Here is an 18,899-nt window from a genome sequence, read left to right as displayed (position 1 = left end):
AAACAGGGTGACAGGAGCGACAGGTGTGTAGGCCAGTGAGCTGATGGGAGCAGCAAAAGGCAGCAGCTTGAGGCTTGGCCACAGTGCAGCGATGTCTGAGCTGCCAGGGGGAGTAAAGCAACAGGTAGGGGGAGCCCAAGCAACATTTGCCGATCACGCCACGACGTCTGGGGCTTTAGGGTGAACGGAGCAGGGGACCAGGTGAGAGACTGTGCCCGGTGGTGCTCCGGACTGATCTCCAGGTCCACTGGCAGGGTGTCCAGGTGCACAGGTTGCTGGACCGCACCATTTTGCAATGGATGAGCTCTCAGGGGTGGAGGTTGAGGCTGTGGGGGCAGTACACCTCTCACCTCCTCCCCCTTGTCTGAAGCCCGTGGTTCCAGAGATGGCACTGGCTCCACTTCCTCTCGCTCTGGATACAGCACCAGTTCCTCTGGTGCTGGAGACTGCGGGGTTCCTCTTGCAGCTCCAGCTCGTTTGGCTCATCTCCAATCTCCATTTCTTATTTTGCTCAATTTGTGGAGCGGTGTTCTTATTTATTTGAGCGATCAAATCTTTTAGGTCTATTTTTGTGTGTTGAGTCAGAAGGGCACTTCTGACACCATATGTAACAGCTGGCTTGCCACACAGGCTCGCTCGGGTTCTTTTCCATTCCAAATCACGACCCACACACAGGTTCAAAAGAAATACCGCTGACGAGCACTTTTAATTACAAAAATAAACAAAACAAAACAAACACCTAGCTCCTTCGCAGCACTGACTAAACATTTGTTGCAGTTTCCTGACTAGCTCGCAGGACGGCTACCATGTTTACCAGCAACATAAACAAATAACCACACAGGTTGACACAAGACTTATGATCTTAATATGACTGCTCGGAAACAAAGCGCACCTTTTAGTTCCTTCTACTCAGCAGCCCTGAGCAACTATACAATAACTACCAGGTGCAGGTGATAAAATGGGGGAATGAAAATTGATCGTAAACGTGTACAAAAACCGTCCTTCTGGCAGGAAGATAATTACCTGTTATATATAATATATATATATATATATATATATATATAGATATATATATATATATATATATATAATATACTGGAAATTCTGGCCTGTGATTAAGACGGAAACTAACCAACTTTTTTGCCCTGACTTCCTTACGGGAATGTAGGTGGTGTTCCCACGTTACGGGTCACAACCATTGTTGCCCTTGTGTCGGGAACACAGTTATAAAAAGGATATTTCGGCAGGAGAGGTCAGGTTATTTACTAATATATATATATATATATATATATATATATATATATATATATATATATATATAGTTGTAGTCAAAAGTTTACATACCTCAATGAAAATTTATAATTTCTAAAAATTTCTCAAAAACAAATAATTATTGGAGAAATCTTTTGTAGCAAAACTTTAGCATTTTTGAGGGAAAAAGTTACAAGAAATAGATGTCTACAATTATTTATTTAATTTTTTTTGGGTGCAAAACTCCAAAAATGCTAATTCAAAAGTATTCACACCCTGATGAAAAAATGTATTAATAGCTAGGCACTTTTTGCAATAAACAATTCTTTTAAACAATTCGGATATTTGTCAGTGAGCTTTTGGCATGATTCTTTAGTGATTTTTGACCATTCTTCAATGCAAAATTGTCAAATTCCGAGGACCTCTTATGCATACCCTTCTACCAAAGATTTCAATTGGAGTAAGATCAGGACTTTCCAAAACCTTGAATTTATTCTTTAACCATTAGATTTTGATGTGTGCATTATATTGTTGTTGTGTTGGAACATATAGTTTTACCATGCATTGGAACTAAATTTCCTGTGCCATTAGAGGATAAACAGCCTCATAGAAGGATATTACCATCTCCATGCTTCACAGAAAGCACATGTAATGACTATTAGCATGACCAAATAGCCAGATTTTTGTTTTATCACTCCAAAAAACCTTTGACCAGAACTCATATCCATCATTCAAATGCCGTTTTGCAAACTTTAAGCGATTGTCCTTGTTTTCCTGACTTTTTCCTTGGCCTGCGACCATTGAGACCATCACCATGCAATACTCGACCTGTGGTTGAAATGCAAACCCCAGTCTCACTTGCAGTCAATTCACTTTGAATATCTTTGGCTGTCAATCTTGGATTGTTATTAGTCTTCCTCACAATTCTTCTACTTGCTGAAAGAACCTTCTTTCTTCCAGACTGAGGGATCATTATAACAGTACCATGAGTCTTGTACTTCTTGATAATAGAAACATTAGTTGGAATTGGGATACTCAAATGCTTGGAAATCTATTTGTATCCCTCTCCAGCTGCACGACAAAAAATTATTTTCTGCCTAAGGTCTTTTCCCTTATTGACTTATTGCTCAAATTTGTTGGTACCCCTCCACAAAAAACGAAGAATGCACAAGCTTCTCTGAAATAACTTGAAACTGACAAAAGTAATTGGCATCCACTATTGTTTATTCCATATTTAATAGAAATCAGACTTTGCTTTTGATCTTTTATTCAACATAATATTGTAAATAATAAAACAAATGAAAATGGCATGGACAACAATGATGGGACCGCTAACCTAATATTTTGTTGCACAACTTTTAGAGGCAGTCACTGCAATCAAATGTTTTCTGTAGCTCTCAATGAGACTTCTGCACCTGTTAACAGGTAGTTTGGCCCACTCTTCCTGAGCAAACTGCTCCAGCTGTCTCAGGTTTGATGGGTGCCTTCTCCGGACTACACGTTTCAGCTCTTTCCATAGATGTTCGATAGGATTCAGATCAGGACTCATAGAAGGCCACTTCAGAATAGTCCAATGTTTTGTTCTGATCCATTCTTGGGTGCTTTTAGCTGTGTGATTTGGGTCATTATCCTGTTGGAGGACCCATGACCTGCGACTGAGACAGAGCTTTCTGACACTGGGCAGTACGTTTCGCTCCAGAATGCCTTGATAGTCTTGAGATTTCATTGTGCCCTGCACAGATTCAAGGCACCCTGTGCCAGGTGCAGCAAAGCAGCCCCAAAACATAACCAAGCCTCCTCCATGTTTCACTGTAGGTATGGCGTTCTTCTCTTTGAAAGCTTCATTTTTTTATCTGTGAACATAGAGTTGATGTGACTTGCCAAAAAGCTCCAGTTTTGACTCATCTGTCCAAAGGACATTAGCCCAGAAGGATTGTGGCTTGTCAGTATGCATTTTGCAAATTCCAGTCTGCCTTTTTTATGTTTTTCTTTCAAAAGTGGAGTCCTACTGGGTCTTCTTCCATGGAGCTCACTTTCGCTCAAAAAGCGACGGATGGTGCAATCAGAAACTGACGTACCTTCACCTTGTTCAGCTTATATCTCTTTGACAGTTATCCTTGGTACTTTTTCTACCATTCGCACTATCCTTCTGTTCAATCTGAGGTTGATTTTCCTCTTGCGGCCGCGCCCAGGGAGGTTGCCTACAGTTCCATGGACCTTAAACTTCTTAATAATATTTGCAACTGTTGTCACAGGAACATGAAGCTGCTTGGAGATGGTCTTGTAGCCTTTACCTTTACCATGCTTATCTATTATTTTCTTTCTGATCTCCTCAGACAACTCTCTCCTTTGCTTTCTCTGGTCCATGTTCAGTGTGGTGCACACAATGATACCAAACAGCACAGTGACTACTTTTCTCCATTTAAATAGGCTGAATGACTGATTACAAGATTGGAGACATGTGTGATACTAATTAAAGAAACTAATTAGTTTGAAATAGCAGTATAATCCAATTATTTATTATCTTTTCTAAGGAGTACCAACAAATGTGTCCAGGCCATTTTAGAATATCTTTGTAGAATAAACATTAATTCATCTCTTTTCACAGCTTCTTTTTTTTATTCTATGACATACAAAGGCATGCAAGTATACATCATAAAACAGCATTTAATTTCATCACTTTTCAGGAGGAATGAAGCATTATTTCAATGAGCTGTAAGGGTGCCAACAAATTTGAGCATGTTTATATATATATATATATATATATATATATATATATATATATATATATATATATATATATATATATATATATATATATACAGTCAGCACTCACATATTTGACCCTATAAAATGTTGACTTCAGTGACGGTTAAATGCGTGTGACGCATATCTGATTATTTCATTTTGGCCCGTTCCAACCCTTGTCTGTTTTTCAGGGAAAACAAAAATGGTACAATATGAAAAATATACACCTGAAAAGCCTGTGTTTTAAAATAAGCAGGCTTCAATTTAGATGTACTGTATTGGTTTTTGGTACAGTACTAGTATTTTCAACAGAAGTATTTTAATTCAGAATGATATGATAATGAGACGACATGTGGTTTGTAATACAGTACATACTTTCAAATCTGGTATATATTGTAGCAGTATGTAAAATTAATGACCCAGCAACAAAATTAAATCAAAATTTTACTCATGCACAGAATTGCATACAAGGTAAAAGGCAATGCAATTTAGCAAAATATTAAATAAATAAATAAATAAATAAATAAAAAAAGAACAATGCAGTTTGCAGAATTAAAACTGCATCCAAAGAATATAGTGCTCGATAAAGCCCTAATGTCACAGTTCACTTGCAAATGAAAATGCACAAAAACAACTAAATACATCACAGTATCTAAAACTGTTTAATGATTAAATATTACATCGCTTGTCTGTTTGTTTTGGCTGCATTTTCGTCAGGTGAAAATGGAGGAAGCGCTTTGTAACTGCACAGGGTTTCACTATTTACTGCAAAAAAAGCTAAAAAAAGGCGAAAAAAAAAACCACACAAACAGTAAAACATAAAGCAAAATACAGTAAGACACAACAAAGATATAATTAAAGATAAATATATAAAGAAATTGCCGCTGTCATCCATATTCCTAAGCAGTCAAGACTGGGGCGTGGTTTGGTAGCGGGTAGATTTATTGTCTGTTAATTAATAGCAACTGCTTCACACTGATTTGGAATAAAGAGAGAAAAAAAAAATGTGGGCCCCCGTGGATATTCAAATAAATTGTAACACTGAAGAGATGTGCTTTGTATCACAAAACTGGTGATGGAGTCGGAAATCGCGTGTGACAGGTAAGTGCATTAATTTGTTACATGTATAATGGGGATTGATTTTATTCTTAATGTAGGGGCAGTAAAACGTAACTGACGTGTATCTGAGTAATGGATATCCGAGTGCTAACTGTATACATAAAATGGATATTTTAAATACTCTATCCTGATTTCACACCATATTACCATGGGTCGGCACTTCTTTTCAAAACGGGAAAACCACTGACAGATTTCAATACGCCAGTAGAATTTTGAAACCTTAGTGTACATGATATTTTTAATGTCTGAATTGAACACCAATGATTGATTAAAGTAGTGATGTAGTAGTGCTTATTCTTGAACTACAACGCTTCCCTATGCCATTCTGAAAATAAATACTTTAAAAAAAAAAAAAAAATCTTAAATTTTCACATTTTTAAAACAGATTTGGATCGCGCTTAAAAGAGACTTTGGTGGTTAAATTGATGTTTTTTTGCCGCTGTCCCCGGCTCTGTTAGTTCTTCTCTGGTCGGTTGCATCTCCAGCCCTGTCTGTTGCCTTAAAACATTAACAATGAAACAGAATCATAGTCTCATTCAAGTTACGTGACCAAAAATAAAAACCGAAAACGAAGAGACCTCAATAATGGCATGTGCGACTTGGTCAACTGTATTGCAAAATCAAAAACAAAGAAAAAAACAACAAACAATTGCAGTAGGTACATTGAAAATAGCTCAAAGCTATATAGAGCTAAAAATAAAATAAAAATTAGAAATGCTGATTCTCTATAGTAAACATATTTGCTTGATTTCAGTGATTATTTTTATTTTTTATTTTTTTTTTGTATTCTTTCCTGAGGTTCACAGAACACATATATAGCAACTTGTCTACATATTTATTGGCTATTAATTTGAATAGCCATGTAAAATATATGTAGATACATTTTGCATGTTTCCCACATGGAGAAAATTACCAGCACATAGGTGTAAAAAGGCTTGTGACTGGTGTTTTACAAAGAAACACTATCAAATAAACCAAATACAGTGCTTTTTTAAAAGTTTCTTAATTACTTTAACAAAACTGGCAAATCTCCTCTTCAATGATAAACTATGGGGTTACAATGGGTTTACTGTCTTATGTAAAACACCTAGCCATTTGAGTTTGCTGTATTCCAAAAAGCATACCTGGATAAATATGTTTCTATATAGAAATCCTGGTCATATAAATACAAAAGTGAATGCAGTAAGCTTATTGTAACCCTGTCAAAATATATTTTGAAAAAGATGATACTAGTCACCCATTTGTGATACTAAAATGTAAAAAAAATATATAATTAGCCATTTTGCATTTTTGTACAATTTGGTAATGAAAACCAGGAGCTATGTTAGATAGGAGGTCAAAGTCAACCCACTAATTCCCACTTAAAAAGGCACAAGGTACTGACTGTTTCCCTGCTCACCAAAAATGACCAAAAAAAAAAAGGAAAGTAATGTTTAAAAATGGAAAGTAAAAAGCTACACTACTGTGACTCATCATTAAATCATTATACCTCGTCCAGTTTTAAGAGCAAGAAAAACTGATAGATCAAAGACAAACATGACAAATTAAAGGGAATTTGTTAGAAAAGAAACAAACACACAAGCTGGAACTGAATGTGGTAATTAACATGGTTTGGTAAAATCAGTACAGTTGTAATCTTATCATTATTGTGTTAATGATCTTACTGGTCATGAAATAGAAAGGCAAAACAGTGTAGATTCAGTCAAAAAAACTCATGCTATAGATTTATTAAAACAAACTAGATAACACTACTACAATGTACATGACTTATACTACATTATTTGGCCTCGCCTTTCCAGGTACCACTGCCCATAAATTAGCTTGCTGATAAGTGGAGAGGCAGACCTTAGGGGAGCCATGGGCAGGGTGGGCAGGATAGCTGCCCTCCCCAAAGCCAAAAAAAGCAGGTTAGGGAGGAGGAGGCAAACACTGGCACACAGTGGGGGCATAGTGGATTGAGGTAAAATATAAAATCAACTGTTATTTATATAGAGCCTCCTCAAAGCACTTCTAACCCATGATTTTAGGTTTATAAAGAGGCTATGTTACTTGAATGATTTTCTCTTGTTAAAGAGAAACTGTAATAATATATGGATAATAATCAACCAAATATCTTGAAAAATATAGATTCCTTTTCTTAGCTTTGACCACTGACCAGTTGTAGCGTTATATTTGTGGATGTACATAGGCTTTGAGAATATGAGCAGTGCAGGTCAGATACGTACAAATACTTGCATATGCAGGATCATATTTTTGCCAAAAAAGACATGTTTTGATAATCCTCAAAAAAAAAAAAAAAAAAAAAAAAATCCTCTTGCAGAATAGTAGAATTTATTTTTGAGAATGGTCTTGAGACTGTAGAATGGTCCTTACCAGAGTTACAAATATCGCAAAGAAACTACAAAATGATATTCCAAAATTCTACCTGAAGCCATAATAGTAGTACAATATTCCATGTCAGATTTCAGTCAGTTTTTCTTTAAGTATATGGAAAACTATAAATCAGTATTTAGTTTAATATGTTAACATAACATTATTCAGCAGGTTTCATTTGACGTTATGAAGCAAAATGAGTTGATTCTATAAGGTGATGCAAAACTTTTGGCCATACCTGTATACATAAACTTACATTTGGCTTTAGTGCTGTATACAGAAATATTTACATTATGTGTAAGGTCCACTAGAAATGTTAACCATTCATACATTCAAAGAAATACAAGAAAAATACAAAGATACATATAATTATCAATTTCATTGCATGTGATGTCATGATTACAACTTGATTACAACCCCCCACAAGATGTCTATGAATGGTATTTATATCACCTGAATTATTGTTAAATTGCACTTTGCTAAAATACTGGAGAAACATGATATATATATATATATACACACACACACACACACACACGCACACACACACATACACACAGTGCTGTGAAAAACTATTTGCCCCCTGTCTGATATTCTGCATTTTTGCACATTTTTCATATTGAATTTGGTCAGATCTTTTTGTGGGTTGTAGTAGTATATAGATGGAGTTTGAGAGAAAAAATGACACCAAAGTTTGGTGCTTCTTTCATTTGTTTGGTATGCAAGGTTATTAAACATGCAATCTACAGGTGTGAAAAAATTATTGTCCCCCTAGTTAACTCAACCCAGTTAAAGGGATAATTAGGGTTGGCTGTTTTGAATACTTTGGTTAACAATCAGACCTGATTTGGGCCAGCCCTGCCCAGTATAAATCTGACTAACTTTGGCCCTTCCCATCAGAGTAAAGTTGTCAGCACACAGGTTCTAGAGGCACATCATGCCACGATGAAAATAAATTCCTTAAGACCTCTGGAAAAAAGATGTTGATGCCTATCAGTCTGGAAAGGGTTACAAAGCCATTCCTAAGGCTCTGGGGCTTCACCAAAACACAGTTAAAGCCATATTGTCCAAATGGAGAAAGTTTGGGACAGTAGTCTGTCTTCCCAGGAGTGGCCTTCCTGCCAAAATCTCTCGAAGAGCAAGGCATAAAATCGTCCAGGAAGTCACAAAGAACCCTAGAACAACATCCAGAGATCTGCACATCTCTCAGCTTGGCTAAGGTCAGTGCTGATGACTCCACCATCAGAAAGACACTGGGCAAAAATGGGATTCATGGCAGAGAAGAAAGGTGGAAGCCACTACTCACTAAGAAGAACATGAATGCTCGTCTCAAGTTTTCCAAAAAGCACCTGGATGATCCTCAAGAGTTCTGAACAATGTTCTATGGACAGATGAGTCAAAAGTGGAACTTTTTGGCCAACATGGGCTCCATTATGTATGGCGAAAACCAAACACTGCATTCCACAGTAAGAACCTCATACCAACGGTCAAGCATGGTGGTGGTAGTGTCATGATTTGGGGATGCTTTGCTGCATTAGGACCTGGATGACTTGCCATCATTGAAGGAACCATGAATTCTTCTCTGTATCAGAGAATTCTAGAGGAGAATGTCAGGCCATCCATCCTTGAGTTGAAGCTGAAGCGCAGCTGGGTAACACAGCAAGACAATAATCCAAAACAAACAAGCAAGTCTACATCAGAATGGTTGAAGAACAAGAAATTTAAAGTTTTGGAATGGCCTAGTCAAAGTCCAGACCTAAACCCCATTGAGATGTTGTGGCATTATCTGAAATGAGTAGTTTATGCTCAAAAACCCACAAATGTCACTGAGTTGAAGCAGTTTTGCATGAAGGATTTGGCTAAAATTCCTCCACAGCACTGTAAGAGACTACAGGGAGCCTTTGCTTGCAGTTATTGCTGCTAAAGGTGGCGTAACCAGTTATTGAGTCTAAGGGGGCGATTACTTTTCACACAAGGGCATTGGGTGTTGCATAGCTTTCTTTAATAAATAAATGAAATAAGTATCAAACGTTTGTGTTATTTGTTCACGCAGGGTCCCTTTTATCTAATATTAGATTTAGGTTGAAGATCTGGTAACATTCAGTGTCAAAAATATGCAAAAATGCAGAAAATCAGACTGGGCAAATACTTTTTCATGGCACTGGTATATATGTTTTTTATTTGAGCAACTTTTGTGAAGTGTAAAACTACATACTGGACATTATTAAAGCTATTTGTTCTTTGTTTAGTGTTTTCCAGGGTGCCTGACCATACAAATTAGAACAATTTTGTGTGTGTTCATAGTGGTCTTAATTTACGCAGTGGCCCAAGGATGTGTGGTAAGCCAATATACATTTGAATTGTGTTTAAGTTTTTTTATTGAAAAGAAAACATTTGAAATTCAAATAATTGTACCAAATGCCAAAGAACAGTTGATGTCTTTTCTCTTTGTAACACATTAAACCAGCTATTTCCAGAGGTTGGACAAGTAAAACAATTAAAAAAAAAAAAAAAAAAAAAAACACCTGCAATATTCAGTTCATGTATGTAAATGGACTGTCCTTTGCTTGCATAAACAATTTTTTATTTCTGTTTAGTAGCACAGGATCTCTTTGTTAGTCAGCTGTCACAGCAAATCTGGAAGGTTGATAGAAGACAAGTGCTTCTGTATCCAATAAAGAAATTAGTGTGTTAGTTTATTTTAAGAGACACTATAAAACAAATGATAACAAATAACTCAACATGTAACCAAATGTGTTTCTCTTTTATATTAACACTTTTTTTAATATACTGGTTATCAAGTATTAAAATAAGTAGTCAATCATAGCGTTGAAATAGGGTTAAGTTTGAGCTTTTCTATATTAACATTTTGAAAAGTAAATGCAGCTCATACTGGATCTCCTTGAAAAGCCAAACATCTTTATTTGTAGTAATGTGCTCCCTTGCTCTTTCCGAAACGTTTTTTGCTTTTAGCTTTTATTTTGTCTTCTGATTAAAGATTTTGATTCATAGGTCTTTAGTTTGATTATGTTATTGTTCATTTTTACATTAGGTGAGCAAAAAACCTAACGCAGAGAAAGATTCTGAAATTATATTATTTTTTATTTATATTTTTGAAAGAAGTTTACCTCATATACTAGGGAAAAAGGACATTAAAGTTGATTTTAAACAAATCAATTTAAAGTACATGATTTGAAAACTCAGGATTCAGGAAACTGGATGTGTTTCACCATTGCTTTCCTTTTCTATTACTGTTGAAGAGAAACCTCTGTGTTAGCTTAGCACGAATGAAGGATAAACCAAATCCACCAAAAAAAAAACAATTAACATAACTAACAATAATTGTCTTGTAAGGCTCTCTATTTAATAGAATTTCTAACTCAAAAACGGTATGGTTTCTAAACCCAGGTCAGGCAACAACAGAATGCTCATTTCATTTTTTATTTTTTTTTTGTGTTTAATACAAAAGCATCTCCCAGCCGAGCAGCTGCTATCAGCCTTCAATGTAGTTTTGTCAGATCTGCTTACTTGGCACTAATGTGAGCGATATTAAATAATAAGAAAGGAGATACAGCTTTTACAGTGGGACATAAGTTTTGCATCACCCTATAGAATTAACTCATTTGCTTCATTAAGTCGAATTAAACCTGCTGAATAATGTTACCTTAACATATTGAATTGCATACCACTTTGTAGTTTTCCAAATAACTAATGGAAAACCAACAAATAAAAAAAATGACATTTCAAAATCTAACATGAAATACTGTACTATTATTATGGCTTACGGTGGACACTTGCAATACTATTTTGTAGTTTCTTTGATTACATGATGTTAAATAAAATATCAAAATTATGTTCATGTAGTTTAAAAAAATAAATAAATAAAAAAAATATAAACAAATAGATGAGTGAATCCTAAAATTGTAGGTGATGCAAAACTTTTGGCCACAGCTGTACATACTTACACAATTGTTATTTCAAATGCATTTATTCTACATCAACATCTATCCTCATTATAATCAGTGAGTGTTTCTTTCTGCTTAATTTCTTTAAGGTTGGCTGTATGCCACAGATTTGGAACAACATCTCCAGCAGTTCTATAGTGAGCATCAACTCCAATGGAGTGAACAAAACAATGGCAGAGCTTTCATGCAGTACAGCCCACTATGCCTTTCTCTCGTGCGTCGTCGGGACTCTAACCCTTGCAATATTTCTACGTGTTTCCTCATTGGCAAAAATGATCCTGCTCTTCCTTGTCACTATTTTGTACATAGTTATTCTTGAAATCAGTGGATTCAGAAAATCACTGGGGTAAGTGCCAAGTTATGTTGTGTTCTGTTGATCAACCCTCCACTCAGTGTCGGCTTGATGAACCTCACACAATTAAGTTGATCAATGAGTAATAGCTTCAAATTACAGTAATTAACATAATGCATGTGTTCGGATGCTTTGAGCTGACTTTTTGGCTGGATGTTTAGTTAGAAATGCCTTTTGTATTTAATTGGGCATCAGCATAGCTACTCTATGTATGTATGAATTCATGAATATATGTAGTACATTATATACAGTACAGTATGCAACATTAAAATGAATCTCTTTCATCTCTGAATAAAGGATACTTATTTCTATATCCCGACTCATATGACAAGCAATCTAAAAATGGCTGTGCCCCAATGCATACTCAGGCATGGCCCCTACTTGCTCAGTGCCATACATTAAAAGTGGGCATAGATTTTCAGACTGTTGCCATGTGCCTGGGAAACTGATTGACATATTCTACGAACACACAACAATCATCTGAAAAAATAATGCTGTTAATTATGAATACTGTAAAGCCATACATTTTTGCGATGAAAATATTTGGCGAATCTCACCCATGAAACCTATTTTGCTCTAGAAATGTTTGCGACCTGTTGCAATATACAAAGTATGTATTGTTAATGGAATTTAGTGTTCATGACAAAAATGTTTGTGTTTTTTCACAAATGTTTATGGCTTTACTGTATCCAAAATAATGCTAAGCAGTAATAGCAGCTATTTTCATAGGACACATTGGGCCATTGTCACAAAACTTAAGATTGTTTTAGGAATGTTTTATTTTATTTATTTTTTAAAGTCTCTTAGGTAAAACAGTGCTTTAAAAAAAGTTTTAATTAATCAAAGCAGGCCTTAAAAAAACATTATTAAAGCAGTCTATAAAGTTTTGTGAATAAAGCCCATTATATACTGTCACATCATAATGGCTTCAGGAAATGTATAAATAAAGAAGAAACATTTTCAGTCATTTTAAGTAACTGTATTACATTTTACTTTATGTATTGAATATGTAAGTTCATGCAGTATCAGGTTAACCAGTGCATTCAGGGTAAGGTTTATATATTTAGAGTAGGAAATGCACCAGTTATGCCTTATTTAATTACATTTGCTGCATTTTTAAAGAAGAGCACTTTATAAATTACTAGATATGATTTAGAAATAAAATATTTGATTTCCACAAAGATAGGAAAATAATTTGATGAGAATATGCATACTTGGAATAATGGGTTATATATATTTTTAGCCCCAAATATTGTATCTAAACATTTGCATTTTCTTCTTTTCTGAAGAGGAGGTTCATTTTACTTACGAGGATATGAACCGATTTTAACAATGTTGCTGTTTTCCTGTACTTTGGCACTTCACTCCAGACAACTGGACCTCAAGTTACGTCTGGACTACCTCTGGGCTGCACAGGTAAGAAGCTTTGTTTAAGAACTATATTTGCGATCAATATAACTTCATTCAAAAGGGAAATCGCAGGAACCTAGTGATATAAAAGCATGATTGGTATATAAGATTTTTTGATACATTGTTAAATTACATTAAGAAACGAAAGCAGTTGTAGCCTTTAGTTGGTAATCATGTTCCATATTGAACACTGTGCTCCCTCCCCTCTTTCCCTCAAGTTGACCAAATTCTGGGGAGGTTTCTGCCAAGACAGGTCTGTTGAGAATGCAAAAGTTGTGCCTTTCTAGCCCTGCACGGTGAGAAAGTGTCTTGAGGTATTAACAATTACAATTTTGATGTGGGGATGACCTAGACAAACATTAGTATCTTTATGAAAGCATGTTTCAAGGGCATTCCAACTTAAAATAATATTTTAGCTTTCAAGTTACGCTTATTGGTACACAAGCTGGAACTCTGACCTGTCATGACCCCTTTTATATATATTTTTCCAGTATGAATAAATATATGAAAACATTACACAATTGTATTATTATTTTGTTAGACTTTCTTTGTATAATTTATGAAGGGGTCAATTTTATTAACATATTGCATACCCTGCCAAGACAAATCACAACTGAATTTTATTACAGCATTTTACACTATTTAGGAAAAACCCTGAAATCTCTTGGGATTAACCCTAAAAATAAATGGTTGATATAAACCAGGGTTGGAAAATTTTCTCAATAAACATAGGAAAAAATGCATATTTCTGAGTTGAGATTTAAAGATGCCCTCCATGTACTGTATGACATGAATAAATGACATGTGCTATCTATGTAGGACATTTCAAATTGTTTGAGTTTTCTTCCCAAAGAATCAATGTTAAATCTAGGTTACCTGGCCAAGTGCGATGCTACAGAACAGAGCTGTACCATAGAAAAGCATCAAACACCAATTTGTATATATAAAGTGTATAACTATCAATTGACATAAAGGGTCTCATTTACAAAAGGGCACTGACTTTGGAGTTAGCGCATACGTAAAGTAGTGAGCCTAACTTGCACGATAAATCTAAATTTAGAGCCCTGTTTACTAACAGGGAACACATTAATTTACGTGCACAATAATTAGCTAATTTACATACCATACTGTGCACACTGCACGTATTGTGAGTGATAATTTAATGTGCACGATAATGTCAGACTTACCCGTGACTACGTGATATTAAATGCCCCAGCAGTCCAGATGTATCTTTTCATCAGTAGCTTATTGTGAATGTGGAGGTGGCTTACATTGACTGAAAATGAGCTATCAACAGACACAGCACTCAAAAATGCTGTGTAAATACAGTATAATCGTAAATCTCGAAAAACTACTCACTTATAAAACTTTTGTAGTCATTTTTGTATTACTTGAAATATCACTGTCCTGGTCACAAAGGCAAAGTTTGTGGGGGAATAATAGCCATTGTCTATACTTGAGGCATAAGCAATTAGGAAATAACACTTACTACCCAGGAAAAAAAAAAAAAAAAAAAAAATTGTTACACTGTGTTATTTTTTCACTGAATAATTTTGACGACAAGGCAACATGTCTGATTCACAGTGCAACAGTTATGAAAGATTATACCATACAACGTCACTGTGATGCGCCGCACAAAGCAACACATTTTGAGTTTACTGGAAATTAAAGATGCTATGGAGTCTCAATTAAAGGAAATTACTTTTTTAACTTCAAGAAGCCATGGAAAGTGCAGAATTACCTTGGAAGAAACTAGTAACTAGTGGAATTACAACAGAGGGTGCACAATATATGACTGAGCAAAGAGTGGATTGTCTAATAGTAGAAAGCTGGAAAAATGAAAGAAGGAAATGCAGACATACCCATTTTCTTACACTGGATTCTACATCAACTGGCGTTATGTGGAAAAGTTGCAGAATTAGAACACGTAATAAGCATTGTTATCAAGTGTGCGAAAAAAAAGTGTCCTGACAGGAGTCATAAAAAGGTACATTTCAAAGTGGTACTGTTTACTATTTCCCATTTTCACAGCTTGTCAGTAACTTTTTTTTCAGTGCTGTTGAAAACATTGAATTTTGTAATATTAGTTAAATATTGAGACTCTGGCATCTTTTTTTTTTTTTTTACTGTTTGAGATTTTCATTGAAATTAAAATATTTTTATTTCCTCCATTACATTACATTTGTGATATTGAGGTTTTTTTTTTTTTTTTTTTTTTTTTTTTTTTTTTTTGTTGAGTATATTGGCCTACATACATGATTTACATTACATGAAAGTATGTGTTAAAACTTCATGCTGATATTGGACTCGGCTCTTGCCAAGATAAGCACCAACTAAGACACAGCTTCTTTTACGGTAAACTAATGTGATCCATCTGCAGTTCCTTCCATCTGATGATGTAGATATCCTTCTGCCTGGTGTTGATGGCTGAAGTGTAATGCTGCCTCCACGGTCAGCCTATTTTGCCTCCCTGCACGTCAGCACACACAACAGCTGCAAAGCTGGCTCCAGGAATCAACCACAGTGCAGCCTCCCTAGCACATCAGCAGGACAACCGTCTGGACTGAGCTTAGTAGGGTACTTCTCTGGGGTCTTCAAGTGGTCACCTTCCACCTTCCTTGGTGTTTCATCGACTAGCCTGTAACACCTTAAGAGGGCTTGACAGTGATTCTCGTCCCCCCTCCGTCCCCCACTCAGCTAAGCTGAGCTTACTTGCCTTTCTTTTTGTCGATGTTGCTTTCATTCTACTGTGCTTGAGGTCCCCAACCAGAATCTTTTCGTCTCAACCACAGCCTGCTGCTTCAGATAAGTTCTTCACTATGAGTCGCAACTGTTGACCACTGAATCATATGTCTGAGAAACCGGGTTGTGGATTGTGCCACAAATAGACATCCCCCCCTCCACTGGGTAAACCTGGACTCTCCACCCTTACTGTTCTGCTTCAGCAGCTAGTTGAGCGTACCAAAGTTTCTTCCTTTCATACACCTCATCCACAGCATTCTCCTATGGCACTGTTAACTACCAGGTGAACAAGGTGTGCTCATCCAGACCACAAGACAATATCAGGTTGAAGGTTAGTGATGGCAATCTCAGGTGGGAAAATAAGCCATTGACCAACATCTGCCAGCATTTTCCAGTTGTCCTAGATGAGTTTTGGTTTCAACCGTTTGATTAATGGGTTCTAAAATACCCTTCCATTCCTACGGGAGTGAGTCTTCTGCATGCACTTGATTATTACGAGTACAGTGTACAAACAAGCTAAAAGGTATATGTTTGTATGTAATGAATACTGACGAAGTACAGATAAATAATTTTACTGTAAATAAATATATATATTTTCATTATTTTAGTCATGGGAAAGGTTTTGACTAAAAAATAACATGTAGGCAATAAACAATGGGGTGGAACACGTCCTAACAAAAAAGTGGGACGAGAGAGAGAGAGAATAATATGGGTCAGAATATACTACCACAAATAATGTCTCGAGTTAGTTAGTAGAGAGAGAGAGAGAGAGAGAGAGAGAGAGAGAGAGAGAGAGAGAGAGAGAGATGAATAAATCATATCCGGGTAAACAGGTTGTGGGGGCGGAGGGAGTGAGAGTGTCTATTGCTTCAGCGTATGATACTCCTTGAAGCATGGAGCTTGGCGCCAGCTCTTCGCTGTCACTTGATGTTGATGGTAAATATTCTTCACTTATGTCTTCACTGACATTGGATTCAGTGGAATAATTGTATGTATTTGAATTCAAATCAGAATCTGAATTCAGTATTATTACTAATACTTCTTTCTCAGTTATCAATTTTTCCCGGTTTACAAACAGTGTTGACATTTTTGTGACTGGGTTTCTTATATGTAATTCAGTCAGTATCTGGCAGAAGGCACAAGAGACCAATAAAAGGTGTTACAGAAACCTAGTGTTACAATACTATGTTATCAGGAGTTTTGTAGGCTCAGTAATTCAAGTTTATAGTTGCAGATCGTACTGGTACGTTCAGACCCCCTGGAGACCAGAGAGCAGTGAACATACCGGTATGTTCGTACTACTCAAAGGGTTAATACCTTTTCTTGGTGGTTGCTCCCCTGGACAGAGGAATGTTGTTCTTCTTGTGTCATATATTGCTGGAATTGGTGGCAACCTGGGTCGTGCTGTGCTTATCTTCCAATGCTAAGGCCATACATCGCATAAAGTGGTCATGACACCAAGTAAACCATCCTAGGCTAAGACCCACCTTATATCCTGTCAAAATGTGTTTTAATGTAACAGAAAGGACACCATGGATCCTCGCCTACCCATATATTAAGGTTCTGTGATGATGGGAGAACATCATATGTTGACCTGATGAGGAAACTGATCCAGCTCTGTTCCACTGTCCATAGATCTCGCCAGCCGATCTTGTGTTATTCAACACTCTCCCATCTCTTCTATTCTCCCTGCTTGGCCTGGGAAACTGCCTTTATGCACCTCATCCTCTCCTGCTTTTGCACCTCATTGACTACCAGCTTCCTCTGTTGAGTTGGAGCTGCTTTGTGGCATGTAGGATCTGAACTGAGACCAATGCTTCCTCTTCCATGCTGTACTCACTGATACAAAGGGCAGCCTTTGCATCTTTCACAGCTTCCTTTTCAGCCCACTTGTTTTCAACACAGATGCTACCTCCCTCATACATTCGTCATGTGCCTCCTCCAGTGTCATTTCCAATTGAACCTTGGCACACTTAAACTCCTCGGTTTGAGCTGAGATTACAGCAGTTGCAATATCCCTTTACCATACAGTCCCACTTTGCTGAGGCACCATTTCCTGATGTATGAACTGATTAACACTTCCAGCTTCTCTACTGTTGTCAAGTAAACCTAATACACAGTGAGTGGCCACAGAAGTCTTGGCAGTAGACCAAACTGAAAACACCAGCATTTGTTTGCCTGGTAAAGCGCTGCTGTCTATGCTGTTCAACCCTTGCAGTGCTTGTTGTCTCACTTCTCCCACACAAACTGTGTCCGTTAGGTCCCTATCATCCCATCTCCCAAGACTTTTCATAGTCTTCTCAGACACGGTTGGAATTGCCTCACCTTTAATGTAGAACCTTCTATCCACTACTTTACCTTTAATTATAGAGATAATCCTTGACTTAGTGGGCTTGAATTGCATTAGTGCCCATTCAGTGTTATTGATTAGTTTGCCCAATAACCAATTAGTGCAGTCTACTGTTGTAGTCATGATTGTCATGTCATCCATGTATGCTCTAATTGGTGGTAGTCGCATTCCACAAGCCAAGTGTTCTCCTCCCACTACCCATGTTGATGCCCTAATAATTACTTCTATTGCCATGGTAAAAGCCAGTGGAGAAATGGTGCATCCTGCCATTATTCCAATTTCTAGACTTTGCCATGTAGTGGTAAATTCTGAAGTTGAAAAATAAAATTGCAAATCTCTGAAGTAGGCTTTCACTAAGTTTGTTATTGTCATTGGTACACTGAAAAAATCAAATGCTGCCCAAAGAAGTTTGTGTGCTACTGAACTGTATGCATTAGCTAAATCCAGAAATGTCACATGGAGCTCCTTCCTCTTCTTTTTAGCTGATTGAATTTGCTGCCAGATCACACTGATGTGCTCTAAGCATCCTGGGAAACCTAGAATACCATCTTTCTGTACTGAAGTGTCAATGAAGCAGTTCTTTAATAGG

The 18,899-nt window shown here is 36.6% G+C and overlaps 1 protein-coding gene across 1 annotated transcript in view; it reads left to right on the top strand.

The window, feature by feature from the left end:
* LOC121313146 (adenylate cyclase type 1-like) overlaps positions 1–18,899 on the top strand; it is a 157,950-nt gene that overhangs the window by 101,041 nt on the left and 38,010 nt on the right. The window contains exons 12-14 of the mRNA XM_041245361.1: positions 9,741–9,830; positions 11,546–11,802; positions 13,098–13,224. Coding sequence (XP_041101295.1) covers positions 9,741–9,830; positions 11,546–11,802; positions 13,098–13,224 — 474 coding nt within the window. The remainder of the gene's footprint in view (positions 1–9,740; positions 9,831–11,545; positions 11,803–13,097; positions 13,225–18,899) is intronic.

This window comes from Polyodon spathula, chromosome 3, assembly GCF_017654505.1.
Source record: "Polyodon spathula isolate WHYD16114869_AA chromosome 3, ASM1765450v1, whole genome shotgun sequence".
Classification (NCBI taxonomy): Eukaryota; Metazoa; Chordata; class Actinopteri; order Acipenseriformes; family Polyodontidae; genus Polyodon; species Polyodon spathula.
Note: the sequence above shows the minus strand (reverse complement) of the source record. Positions and strands in the feature narration are given on the sequence as shown.